The sequence below is a fragment of the Mesitornis unicolor genome, unplaced genomic scaffold (genome assembly GCF_000695765.1).
Source record: "Mesitornis unicolor isolate BGI_N332 unplaced genomic scaffold, ASM69576v1 scaffold3172, whole genome shotgun sequence".
Taxonomy (NCBI): Eukaryota; Metazoa; Chordata; class Aves; order Mesitornithiformes; family Mesitornithidae; genus Mesitornis; species Mesitornis unicolor.
Window position 1 is genome coordinate 6,915 of NW_010171035.1, and position 14,199 is coordinate 21,113.

Genomic DNA, 14,199 nt, shown 5'->3' on the forward strand with positions numbered 1-14,199 from the left:
GGGGGGGGGAGAAATGCCAGCTTCAGCAGAGATAAAGTCAATCCAATCCATCTTTTTCTTGCTTACCTCTACCAAAGGGTAAGGCACGAAGAGTGACTAAAAATATAAAGAAGAGTCACAACTTCTCAAACTAATCCTGCTGTTGTCTGCTGTAGCTGTAGAGTCAGGCTACGAACAGCAATCACCGTCCTTCTCTCAGCCTTCTGCACTGCTCACCCACTGCACAAACACGCAAATCTCTGCACAGGAAACCTGCTCCCTGCTGCATTTATCAGCCTCTAACAGCAATAACCAGACTCATTCTCTATAATTTTGTATTAAATGTGTACCTGCTGCAAGCAAAGAGGACAGTTGCACAACTTTGTCAGAAAGCTGCTAGCAACCCTTCCCAATTTGAGTTAATTTTTCTGATACTTTTCAGAAAGCACCAGTGCAGTGGAAGTAGCTTTCCTGTTGTCTTTGTGAAGAAAAACATTTTGCAAGATAAATGGCCCTTCTAAACTAATATACCACCAGCAAAAAAAATAAAATAAAATAAGAAAACAGAGCAGCAAGATCTCTTCACCTCAGCTGAATCCGAGTGACGTAACTGGGAACAAATGAAGCTGTCATATGTAAGAATCTTCAGAGAAAAGTTTTTCTTAGGAATTAATTAGAAACTGCAGACAATGAAATAGGCTGGGATTCCTCCCTCTCCTCCAGGCTTTTTACAAAGAATGTTTCTTGGAAAGCCATGAGAAAAGCTGCTACTTCTGGTGAATATACGCAGTGCTATTTTTACACTGGGTTTTAGTTCTAAGCTCACACAAGCGCTGACAGGAAGAACAACATTCAGCAATTGCCACCATGCTATTAGAATCTACACCCAGATAACTGCTCTGTATCCACAGGTTTCAGGAGCTAATTCGGTAATTATCTTTATTTTTATATATATCTCAAAGTTGAGACCTAATGCTTTAATCCTCAATAATAATTCTGCCTAAATCTCACATGTTTTCAAGCCCATGCTCTAGTTCTAAGCCAGCAAGTTTCAGGGAACTGCCTCCTTCACAAACTGTATTATCACCTTGGACCCTGATCATTTTAAGACTGACGAAGTCCTGGGCCCTGTTTATTCTATGGCATTTTTGGTGGTCCACGAGGTCTTCTTTCCTCTGGATAAAAGGACCTGTTTTTATGATCTATTCCTGACAGAGCAGGCCAAAGATGGCCATGAACACGCAAATATCCATTGCTTACCCCAGTCAACAGGAACAAAACCAGAAGTGCTGAAGGCAGCAGTTTTCCTTCTGACAGAAATCACTTGACTTCCTGGTTGAGTAACTTGTGTCCAGACGCTTCTTTGGAAAGAACCAGCTTGCACTGAACCATACCTACCAGTACATTGCTCCTGCAAGAGCAGAAACCACTTCCTGAGCCCAAAATACTGACATGGAAGGAAAGAAACAACTCACATACACAGATAGAAATGGCCTAAGTACTACAGCGATATGGTAAGGATACTACTTAGTTGGAAGTGGGGTAAGCAATCTGATACATCCCACTTCAGCACTAAGCTGCAGATACCAAAAAAAGAGAACAGCAGTTAAATGCAAATACTCTCTGCCATTGAATTTTACCTACTGCAAGTACTGGAAGTAGAGTTTGGGGAGCTGTGACCCATTTTCACCACTGCAGACAGTTGAAGTTTGCAGTGGCTGCCACTCTTCAAGACAAGAGCAAACAGGGAGGATGTTCCCAGGGCACTGGGATTATAGCCCAGGAAAGCCAGGTCTAGCATACGAGAAGAGACAGTGACTGCATAGGAGAAGAAATAGATATTTCTGAATTTTACTGCTTACAAGTCATCTCATGCTGGACTCTAGCAAAAACAAAGACACGAGGGTATTATCCACACCTTCCCCCTCCATTGCTGAAGCTCCTTGTAAATTAGATGCCATATCTTTGCTTGTTAAGTAGTTCTGCACACAGCAACTTCTCCCAAGCCATTTAACACAGCAGTCTTATCAGCAAGAGCCAGCTTTGGCTTTGTAAGGCAAATAATCAGGTTATACTCACTTAGTTCAAATGTATCCACTTTAATTTGAAGAGCATTGACTTGGTAAATATGTGTGAGTATAAAAGTGTTTCACAAACACAACTGTGTTCCTGAATCTGTGTATTATAAATTTTTTAATGTATTTAACTGCTCAGAAGTGCTCCAGAGAGTAGAGCTTTTTTTTTTAAAAAAACATTTCCTCTACCAAGAAAAAAAAAACCTGAACCAAATCGGTGTTCGTGCAGGCAAAATTCATCCAAGCAAAGTTCACTTCGGTGATATCTCTTCTGTAAATAATGAATTCACACTCTAATCACTATTTTCTGCAACTAAATGCTCAGTTAAGCACTCCCAACACAGAAACCATCACACCAGGAGTTCATTTGGCATCTTCCTGCCTTCAACCACACAGCACTGGGACTGGGGCCGACTCAACCAGTGGGTGTTTGAGCAAGATCAAATACTAAGGAAGAGACCTGCGCTGCATTGCTTTTCTGGCATTTTTCCCCATCTTTTGAAGTGAAGCAGGAACTTTTCCTTAAATCAAATGAACCCAAAAGGCACTTACAGTCCTTCCTGAACACAACTTCAAATAGAAATGTCAGCTTCCAGGCTGAGAGAATTACAAGACACTGCAAACAGAAACCCCTTTGTACAAAAAAAACCCAACACAGCCACAAGTTTCAAGAGCAGATGTTATTCTTGTATTCTCCAAGTCCAGATCACAAACTGATTAAACCGGTTTTGTTGTTTGCTTTTTAAGCAGAGGGAAGGCACGCTTCTTCTCACTGAAGTGGCAGCTGCAGCATCTCTCAGAAACAGCCCCAGGAATGCATTTCTCCACATAGATCACAACTTCACTGACTTTAATGTCCTAATCACACCCACTCAAAACCTTATTTTTCTACTCTTCGTAATATAAAAACACTTCTGTTAAACCAAATCTATGTCAAATATCAGGAAACACTACTTCCCATTGTCAGCGTGTAATAAAGTAATTAACAAACACTGATTTATAGCCTATTTCAGAGAGCCCTTTCACTTCCAAAAATGAAGGTAACATTCTTACCTATTATGGTCTGAATTTCAGGAAGCAAGGAAGAACAGCAGACAGTGGCAATAAATAATGCAACACAAACCTTTTCAGCACCTCTACAGTACCGTATCATGTGCTGTGTGTCTTCAATTATTTCCCAGGAAATAAGCAAGTTTAGAATTTTATTTAGGCATACTTTAACTCAACTTAGAGATACGATTATCAAAGATTTAACCCAGTCAGATCACCGTTAGGAGTTCATATATATTAGTATATATTATCTTACTTAGGAATAAGAGGTAACACTAAATCACTTATTTTTAGTAAGCTGACAGTAAGACTATGATGAAATCCAAGGAAGCTGCTCATTAAACAAGAGCCTCCATACACAGCAACACAGCCAGTGACAGCTTTTTTATTTTTCAGTGTTTTCTTTTAATTTTACTTCTGTAACACAGAGCTGGGGAGAAGTATTTCAGATTTCACACACACAGGCCTTTTCCTCCCAACAGTTCATCCGCAACTTCTATTTGCTTCTCATACTACCATCCACAGAAAACAAATTACATAGCAACACACACCTGACATTACTTAGTTCTAAAGATTTGACCAGTGTTACCTTTGCTTTTCATTGGAAAAAGAAGACCAAACATACCCCAAACCCACATTCATATTTTCACTGCCTGAAAAATGCATATACTTAAAAATAAATGTACTTAATTTTTAAGGCAGTACCAGCTGATTTTTCTGCGATCCTGTTGCAGCAATCATCCTGCCAAGTTTCACGATACTGTTAAACACCTTTGGCACAATATAAAACATCAGGTCCACATGTGGGTGTTCCTCGTTGTCCTGTTATTTCCAAGGTGATCTGAACTGCTACGCAACTAAAAGCTCTGCTCAGGGGACTTTTCCAGATGGCACCAGAACTGCTGATCTTCCATCATTCGGGGTGCCAGGCTCCCTGACTTCAGGGGAGTCAACCACCCCTCTCCCAGGATGCCAATCACAGCGACCCCAAAAACCATCACAAAGCTCCTCTCCCCCAGCCCTCACTGGAGAGAGAAGGACACTACTACCCAAGTAAAGGCAAAAATTACTCAACTCTAGTGGCCCAATTCTCCCAGCACACTGGTCAACTGCTCACCACTCCACAGACTTTTCCAATTTGAACTCTAAGCCCAATTATCCCTGCCATTGCTCATTGACCTCTCCAGGAAGGTCCCTGGATCACACAAACATGCACTGACGGTGACAGGTTGCAGGCAAACTCAGCGGTTTAAAATAGGAGTTACTCACAGGAGCACTTAACAGGAAGTGATTCACTTGGAGCACGTCCTATTTGCATTAACCCATTAGCTTACCAGAGAAACTGCTGTCAGCATTACACAGTTCACCAAGGAGCAGGCAGTACCGGAGCACATAATGACAACAACCCCGGCGGTACTGCAGTTCTTTAACCACATCACATTCTTAACGATACCCGTTAATATTTATGATAATGAAATTAGAGAGTTACAACATAAGCAACACGACAATAAAACATCCATTATGTCACAAACACAAAGCATAAGTAGCTGGATCCCCAGGTGACTCAAGAAAACCACAACCTCATTTAAAAAATTACATTTTTGAAAAAATAAGTTGATGTTTGCTCCATTTCTTCAGGCAGATGCCTTAAAAAGGAATCTGTATTTAAGTTCATAAATACTTTGCCATCTTCTCCCCATTTGCTGTGAATTTCCGCAATACCTATGAAAGCACCACGGTTTTCCAGACTCCCATTTTAAAAAACATTCAATAGGTTTACTTACGCATTAGGTTGTAAATGTGCTTTTCTGCAACATGTTCCGTAAACAGCTTTATAAGGTCATCTTTTAAGTCTCTGTTAAGCTTGGTTTCTATGTAAAATTTATTCTGGAAAATAAGACACAAGTTTTCAAGTTTATTTTTCATAACAGGAAATAAAGTAAACTTACTTTTTCCTGACTAAAAACAGTTCAAAATTTTAAAGCTGTAGAATATTTGATCTGTAAAGTGCTTCCTCAGTGACTGCATTTAGAGTACATAGACCATTCCTGTACAACAAAAACCAGGTATTTAAAATCAAGAATGCATGTGGTGCTATCGGTAACAAATCTACATAAAAGTGTGCATAGGGGGGTGGTTGTAGGTCAGAGAGGTTCTCCTCCCCCTCTACTCTGCCCTGGTGACACCGCATCTGGAATATTGTGTTCAGTTCTGGGCCCCTCAGTTCAAGAAGGACAGGAACTGCTGGAGAGAGTCCAGCGTAGGGCTACAAAGATGATCAAGGGAGTGGAGCATCTCCCTTCTGAGGAGCGGCTGAGGGAGCTGGGTCTCTTTAGTTTGCAGAAGAGGAGACTGAGGGGAGACCTCATTCATGTTTATCAATTTGTAAAGGGTGAGTGTCACGAGGATGGAGCCAGGCTCTTCTCAGTGACAAACAATGATAAGACAAGGGGTAACGGACACAAACTGGAACACAGGAGGTTCCACTTAAATTGGAGAAGAAACTTCTTCTCAGTGAGGGTGACAGAGCACTGGACCAGGCTGCCCAGAGAGGCTGTGGAGTCTCCTTCTCTGCAGACATTCAAAACCCGCCTGGACGCCTTCCTGTGTAACCTCATCTGGGTGTTCCTGCTCCGGCAGGGGATTGGACTGGATGAGCTTTTGAGGTCCCTCCCAATCCCTAACGTTCTGTGATTCTGTGATATTTTTCTATATCTACAGACATACAGCCATATTGATCCAGACTGGGGAGTCTGTAGAAAAAAAACACTTCACTTTAGAACGTTATAAATGCTCTAGCACCAAAACAGGGCTGAACATCACATTTATATCAAAATAAAACTTTTTTACCAAAGTCCAAAGGTGATTAAGCCATTAAAATAGGTATATTACAAGAATAAATCACTACAGCTATCCACTGTGGTTCACTGATAATCTCAGAGGGTAGATACTCAGAATTAATCAACTGGGGAAATAAGTGTTATAAACCAATCTATACAAAACTGAACTACATCAGAATTTTTAGGATTCAATTATCTTGACCCACTCAGCATTAATGATAAATTCACCTCTTCAAGCCTCACAGGAAATTCTATTCATGAGTTCCTCGAGGGCCCATAGACCTAATGCACTATTTGGTATTATTCCTCAGTTCCCAGCCTACAATTAATAGTGAGATTTCTTGTCTGCACATTGATTCATAGGTAGATTTTAAATGCCAGAAAAAATAATGCTTTTCAAGATAAATCTCCTACCATTACAACACTAACATGGAAGTAGAACAACTGAATTTATCTGGATAATTTGTGTAAGAGTTAAACAGATACGGTAATAGATAGTCAACTTAATCAAAAATAATGCACTGGAACCCTTATCCAAGAGATGTACTAGAGGAAGGGAAATCCTAAGGGAGAAAGGTTTTTCCACACTTGAAATCAAGTTGTTCTCCTACGCACTAAAGCATTTAACGTAATTGGAACAAACCCTCAGAACACTATCAGAGCAATCCTTACATAGTTTTGTGAAACCCATTCTCTTGGCCATTACCAGAACTACAAACACACCGCAACAAACTGTCCATGCAGAAACCACTTCAGTTTTCAAGGCAAGAACCCAGCAGCAGTTATTTACCTTTACTGAAAACTGAACCTGTCAGAACAAAGACAATCCAAGGGCTGAATACATGGCCCCTATTGAAGTTTACATTTGTTGCAGTGACACACACAACAATCTTAAAAATATATGTTTTTAAATTTAGTAACTTTCTACTGCCAATTCGCTCCCTGAAGCTATCCTACCTGTAGTGGTTTTATCCAGGGCTATTACTCAGTCCTCTACCCCTCACCTGGGCCCATTCTTCCAACAGATATTGAGGGAAAGGCTCTGCAGCCAGCACCGCCTGTCTGAAAGAAACAGCCTAACTTCATTTGTAATACTTTTGGTCAATGGTGAATTGCCACTGCAACAGAAATACACATCTTCTAGGAAGTGTTAAGCTACACATCATACCACAGCCTTTTATCAGATCTACCTTGCTAAACCATTTCCACCTTGAGCTCCCTGACCACATCCTACCCACTACCCGCTGGTGCAACACAGGAGCAACCAGAGCATCTCAGCACAATTCTGCAGATCTGAATGAAATCTGATAATGTCCAACCACTGATTCTTATGCATTGACATGCGAGATGCACTCTGCTAAGCAAATAACTTGTTCTGCTCCTTTCCCAGCCTCCAGACCTTCTTACAATTAAAAGTAGCTAGCAATGACATGGGCAAACTGTGATGGATGCTTTCTTTTGATCCAGAGTTGGAAAGCCTATACCTTAAGTTCCATAACTAAAAGCAACAAAAAAAGCCCCCAGTAGTTTCAAGTTGAAGATTTGACACTTGTACTGTGTTGTAACTCTTCTCATTTGCTCACTTGGAAACACCTTTCCAGAAAGGTGTTACACTTGCATGGATTTAAACAGGCGATGAAAAAATCATCTAACAAGTGCCTGACTTCTAATCCGTAGCACTGAAAAGGTATGGCAGAAGAGCTGTCACCTTCCCCATTCTTGTTAGTGGAAAAACAGGAAGATGTTCTGTGTAAGACATTGCTACCAAGTCATTAGAGTACTTCCTGAAAAGTCTGTCAAGTGACCTCAAGGTCTAACTGACAGGTAAAAGGTGAGCAGATACGAATACCGGAGAAATTCAGATACAGCGTAAGCATTTCTTCTACAAACCACAATATCGTAAAGCAATCTGGTAAACATTAAAAGACATAATTGTGTTAATAATATTAAGAGGAGAGCAATAAATACTTGAAAGAGGAAAAACTGTATATACGAGTGCTTATCATCTCATCCACATATACATATATACACACACACTCACAAATTTGTGTACAGACACACCCAAAATGCCCCCTAGCTGATAAGCAACAAAGTGCAACACCACCCAGTAAGAACAGCAGTATTTAGAGGCAATGAAAAAATTCGAAACTATCCTAAAACCACAACCCTCACAAATGTTAGGCTCATTTCATGCCAAAAGATAGCAGATTTTGAGCTACATCCCTAAGTATAATTAACAATTGAGAACCTATTACAATAACATATGTCATCTAAATGCAGGTTTTAATTTGTCTTGAAGTGGAAATGTGATTTTTATTCATTCCTGTCTGCCGCATACTGTGATATGTACAATTTGTAAGCATCCAGAATGACCTCATTTAGATTTCCAAAGTAAACAGTTACTCACTAGGAAATACTCTTGGGAATAAAGCAGTGTGAGCTAAGCTGACTTCCAGTCTAAGTTGCTTTCTCTGCAGTTACATCCCAGAACTTTTGAAGGAGCTTAAAACCCACAGCATTTTGTAGGGACAAAAGTGCTTTAGGTCTCCATGCTTTCTTGAAAAGCCCTCTGTGGCAGCACAAGACTGAAAAAACCCATCACCATGTGAAAAAGAAAAGCACCAGTGCTCCTAGCAGAAGGAGGAAAAAGAAAACTCCCTCAGTTGCAAACTCAGCCCTCCCAATCGCCACTCAAGATAAGCTTTGAAACACACCTTGGTGACCAGACACAAGCAGGTAAAGAAAACATCATTCCTGTATTCTTACCATTCACACACAAGAATGTGGTTTGGTACATACCAGGAAAGAGAAGAAGAGTGCTGCTGTAAGTGCTGCTGTTGATAGCAAAACACACAGGACTAAGCCTAAGGCAAAATACTATGGTCACCAAGGGACAAAAACGTGTTCCAGCTGCGTAAAGAACCCCTAGGTTTTCCTTGACTTTTTAGATTTTTAAATATTTAAATGCACATTAAAAGTTTTCCTGAGCAGCAGCCTAATTACTCTTTCAGAACACCATTTATCATTGCAACTCCGCAGCCTTGGAAACTCCTGATTAATCACATCACTACCAAAAAAGGAAAGCCCTGTCATCTGAAAAAAAATGGAAGAGTTCAACAACTTGGCCCTCTTCACTTAAAAACACATTGAAAATATCTATTAAAGTAACTGCAAAGCTGTAATTTATGCCGTAGAATAATTAGGCTCGGAATTGTTTTTTAATTGTATTTTATTATCTAAATAAAGGAAACTGATGCTGCTGTAAGAGAGAAAACTTGATTAGACACTACAAGGTAAAATTGCAAGAGCAGCTGTAGATAAAAGCACTCCCAAATGCATACAGAAAAAACTGAGGAAAACATTTTTCATCCTGACTGCTCTACAGGTATTTTCCATATCATACACAAAAGTGATTAATAAATTATTTCAGAGAAAAAAATATGAGACTTAATTTGACATGAGCCTTCAAAACCAGCTATATGGAAGAGCCAAACCAGCATTGCATTCAGCAACAAGAGGAACTAACACCCAAGTCACTAAATCGACTTAACAGGGACCTTAAAGAGGGGGATAGACTTTTTAGCAGGGCTCGCTGTGATAGGACCAGGGGTGATGGTTTTAAACTAAAAGAGGGCAGATTTAGACCAGATAAGGAAGACTTTTTTTACAATGAAGGTGGTCGATCACTGGCACAGGTTGCCCAGAGAGGTGGTGCAGGCCCTATCCCTGGAGATATTCAAGGTCAGGCTCGATGGGGCTGTGAGCATCCTGATCTGGTACCAATGTCCCTGCTCACTGCAGGGTTGGACTGGAGGAGCTTTAAAGATCCCTTCCAACCCATTCTATGTTAATCCTCAGGCCCAACTTGAATTAAGTCACTTAAATGAGAAAGTATTTGGAGGAAGTCATGCTTTAAAGAAGCTTCTCCTCTAAAACAAGAGAGTACATACTTCTTCTCTTTGTTCTCAAAATAAGTTTTAAAAAGTACGATCTACCTACTCATTTTACAGGTCTGTTTTATCAGCTAGACTCAAACTCTAAAGAAGAAATGATGGGATACAGAGCACTCCTCATGTGAAGATACAAACACCACATCACAACTGTGTACAAAGACAGATATGGAAATTCAGCAATTATACCTTGTCTTGTCATACAGACAAAGCTTATAATGATAAAACCTGTTTCTATGTCTATCATGAACATTTTTTCAATGTTAGTTACTGCACTCTTCATTGTTACGGATAGATTTTGACCTCTGCAATGGAAGGGCCTCTGTGCTAGAGCTGAGCATTCAATAAAAGTACCTCAACAGCTTATTTCCATTTGCAAACAGATATTAAATGATGACACTGCTTGAACACCTGCCTGCAATAAACAAGTCAAGCAGACACAGGTGAAAACATGGCTAGCATCTAAAACAGCTGAATGCAATACAGAGAAATAATCTTTCTAATTTTAAATGCAACAAATCTATATAGTGACACCATGCTGAAAGACTGTAGCAAATCACCTGGTTTCAGGTGGATTCACTGAAAAACAAGACATCATTCTAAAAGATACTGCTCCCCTAACTCTGGGAACCTACCAATGGGAATAATTTAGATAAAATCTGAAACTCTTCAAAAACAGTTAATTTTTTTTTTAAAGTTTATTTCCCAGCAAGTATCTCCTTTTTTTCCTTTTCCCCTAAGTGATGCCAATCCAGTTATGGTTTCTGGGAGAAGGACAAATTTCAAACTTATTAATTACCATTAAAAAAGCACTAAAAATCTTGGCATTTTCACAAAAATGATGCAAATGATACACTTCAGAGGTAGAGAAGACCTCATAAATTACAAAATCAGCACGACAACCACTTATACCCAATGGTTTCTGAACCTCTGCAAGTATGCCTGACAGTGCTATGAATAAGTTCGTCTTCATCCAGCCAATACTCTAAATTGCATTATCAAGTGAGAGACATTTCCAAGAGACATTTCTTTGTCTTGTCTGAATCTGTGCAATTTAAAAGCAAGAAACAATCATCTTTGTAACCTGCCCAAACTACCAAGCCAACACATAATGAGTCACAAAATATCTATATACTCATCTATCTATATACCTGTATCTCTCTCTTTTTGAGCAGGGGTAATTTAATGACCTAGCCATTTGGGAAGGCTTTTTTCCAGTTAAAATAAAAAACATTCTCCTCACTCCCAGGAAATAAATATTAGGGCAGAAACCAACTGCAAAACTTTACATTTAAAAGCACAGCTTCCCCTTCCTCTCCCCATGCACCTTGATCAGTAGCAAAACCAGGCATGAATCCTAAGTTGTACAAGTCAAAAATCATGTTAGCCGCATTTCATTCTTTTCACTTTCAGTCAGCATCTTGTGTATGGAGATACCTTATTGGAAAGGAATTTTCTAAAACTTACCATATATATGAAAAGAGGCACAATGCTCTGCAATGCTCCCATATACTGTCCAAGAGCTATGTTAAATCTTTCAATATAGAGATCTGGAGGGCTGGCCTGCAAGAAACCGTAAAAGTCAGGTTGTAATTTGAACAAGAGAAAGATCTGGAACAGCATGAGCTATGCTTTCATAGCAAACTAAAAAAACCACGAAGCATTGGATACACTAAGTCCACACAAAGCAAGCCACACATCACTCCAGTTTAACTCCCTCCAGCAAAAACAGCTTTCTTCAGCAACTGGTTTTTGCCTAGGACTGCGTGTCAGTGCCCAGCAAAAGGTGCATCCAGTAACAAATACAGTATGCCTGTAACAAACTAGCATTCAGCATATGCAGATACAAACGCTTATTAAAGACCAGACCTTCATTTCTAAAGACATCTGTCACACCTGGAATCCATAACCAAATTTCAATGAGTGCTTTGGTGCATGCTTCGGCTCCCTGCAGGCTTTTACTCCAAAACAGCAGGATAGCATTACACTGCTGCTTTGAATCCAGGGAGCACCGTCCTTCCCAGAAAACACACTGCAGTTTTTGCTGGGTCACCTACAGCATGGCAAATATTCAGGGTATGCAGTTGGAGGGACTACAAAGCAATCTCTTCAGATAGAGCTCCCCAGCTGGTGTCCTGCGTGAAAATCCACGCAGCATTACCCTGTAGCCCCAAGCAAACTTTGCTACACAAAATCTGAATGTGCCCGCTTTATGATAGGCCTTGCAGAGCCCCACAGTGGCAGCACTGCTATTTTCGGTGTACAATACCACCTTTCCCAAAAGAGGAAATTAAGAAGCTAAAAAGATCTGATCTGCAGCAAGCTACATTCAATTGAGAAGAGAACCAGAAAGCTGGGAAGCACCAACCACCATTTCTTTTATAAATAGTTATCTGGAGGGATGGAGGAGAGCTGCGTTAGAGCATTCAGGAGTGCATTTACACACCCAGGGATGGAAGTGGAGCTGCGGTAAGGTGTTCCTCTCCATCCCAACCCACCCACGTACACTGCTCTACCTCTTACCCAACTCCTGCTTTCCTTGCTACGGTCTTTTCAGGGGTGGGGTGGGTACCTGCCTGAGTTTCTCCTGTTCACCAACATACACACACCTATACACACCCAAGGACAAAGTGTTGCCTGCTAATGAGAAGAAAAACTCCTTTCCCCTTGCACCATTTCCCTCTCTGACAGCACCAAACCAGAAGAGGATGGAGAACGCAGCAGTGACTGAGAGTGTGCAAGAAAGCGAGCTCAAAGAGTTTTCTGAAGCCAAAGCATCTGTGGCGTGAGAAATGCTCAAGGCAAACTGCACCTCAACTGCTTTACCAGAACTTAGAGCTCTTATCTTTCTGAAGCAGATTTTTCACCCTTTGTATGGACATTCACCAGGTGCCCTAAGAGCACAGTTAGGATTTATGGTGACGTTTTGCTCTATTAAGTATTTTAAGTTTATAGAAGTTTTTTCCTTTCAACTAGCTTCTTTTGCCTCCCTGTTTAATATGTTTAATGAGCACATGGGTAATTTTCACAGCAAACACCGATACAGAGCAGACGTTTCAGAAAGGAAAGCAAAACTGGCAAAGGAATAAAGAGTGTTATTCCATATGCTGTTGCCAAAGGTTATATATGGCGAGTCCTCATTTTGATCCTAAGTTTTTAATCTTATTGCAGATGCACTTCTCATGGGTGGCCAAGCAAATTTTAGTTCAAAATGCCAACAATGTACAAAAGTGGCTATGAACTCCGAGGGCTCCCTTTCATATACAGTTACACAAATAATTTGTTGCAAATAACATGCAATGAAGTCTGCATTTCTAAGCAGTATGTATTCCTGCTTCGCTCTTTTTAACCTCATTTAAATACTGTTATTCTCTGATTTGTAGAGACTTGGTATACAGCTTCTAAGATTAAAGAAAAAAGAAAATCCTACTTCAAAGAACACGGCAGACAAAGGTAGACCACAGCCTGACACAGGGCACCGCTCTACTCTCACTGACAGCTTGCACTTTTCATAAATAAAAATAACCACACAAATTTAAGAAAAAAAAAGTCTAAAAAAAACCCAAAAAAGCCACCAACACAACCAGCCAAACAAACAAAACAGAGAGGCAGAAGTTGCCTGGACAGGGTGTGATTTAATCCCATGAACAGACTCTAGGCAATGGCATACAGCCGGTCTGCCCCTCTTTTTACAGGGCACATTAAGGATGGATATCTTCTTCCTCCACTGAAAATGAAAACTGCTGGCCCACCTCACAAATCCTGTGTCACATTAAGAGAAATGTTTTACGAGGGAACATCAACTGCACACCCAGCTGTCTCCTGAGAGCAGTCTCAAGAGCCCTATAATGGAAGGATACCTGTTGGCCACCACCTCCTTGGTGCCAAGAGGAAAACAACTGCTCTAGATAACAAGCTAAGAGGAGTCCTGACAGCTTCAGGGGAAGCACTGAGTAGTGTCAGGCAAATATCAGGCCTTGGTCTTAACCTCTGGAATGCAAAATGAGTGTTAAATGCTTTATGAATTTGAGATTTTACCTTGGAGTTTTATTTTCTTGATAGCACTTCATGTCAAGCATCAACAGCCAGGAAACGAACAGGAAAGCACATCCTACCTGACTCTGCTTGTTTCCAAAAAAAACCAAAACCCAAAACCAAAGACTTGCCTCAGTTATTGCTTGACTTGTAAACTAACAAAAAAACCAAGCCAAAGTGAAATCAATAGCAGTATTTTCACAGCTCATCTATGGATTATCTGTGTGGGGAAAACAGAGCCATCTGTTTTCTGTTCATTAAGGCATTCCT

At 40.4% G+C, this 14,199-nt stretch overlaps 1 protein-coding gene across 1 annotated transcript in view; it reads right to left on the reverse strand.

Annotated features, from left to right (window-relative positions):
- Positions 1-4,888: 4,888 nt before the first annotated feature.
- The window catches only part of CACUL1 (CDK2-associated, cullin domain 1), a gene marked incomplete at both ends in the record, with an annotated part of 23,264 nt that continues 13,953 nt past the window's right edge, over positions 4,889-14,199 (reverse strand). Inside the window, 2 exons of the mRNA XM_010179874.1 lie at positions 4,889-4,991; positions 11,362-11,457. Coding sequence (XP_010178176.1) covers positions 4,889-4,991; positions 11,362-11,457 — 199 coding nt within the window. The remainder of the gene's footprint in view (positions 4,992-11,361; positions 11,458-14,199) is intronic.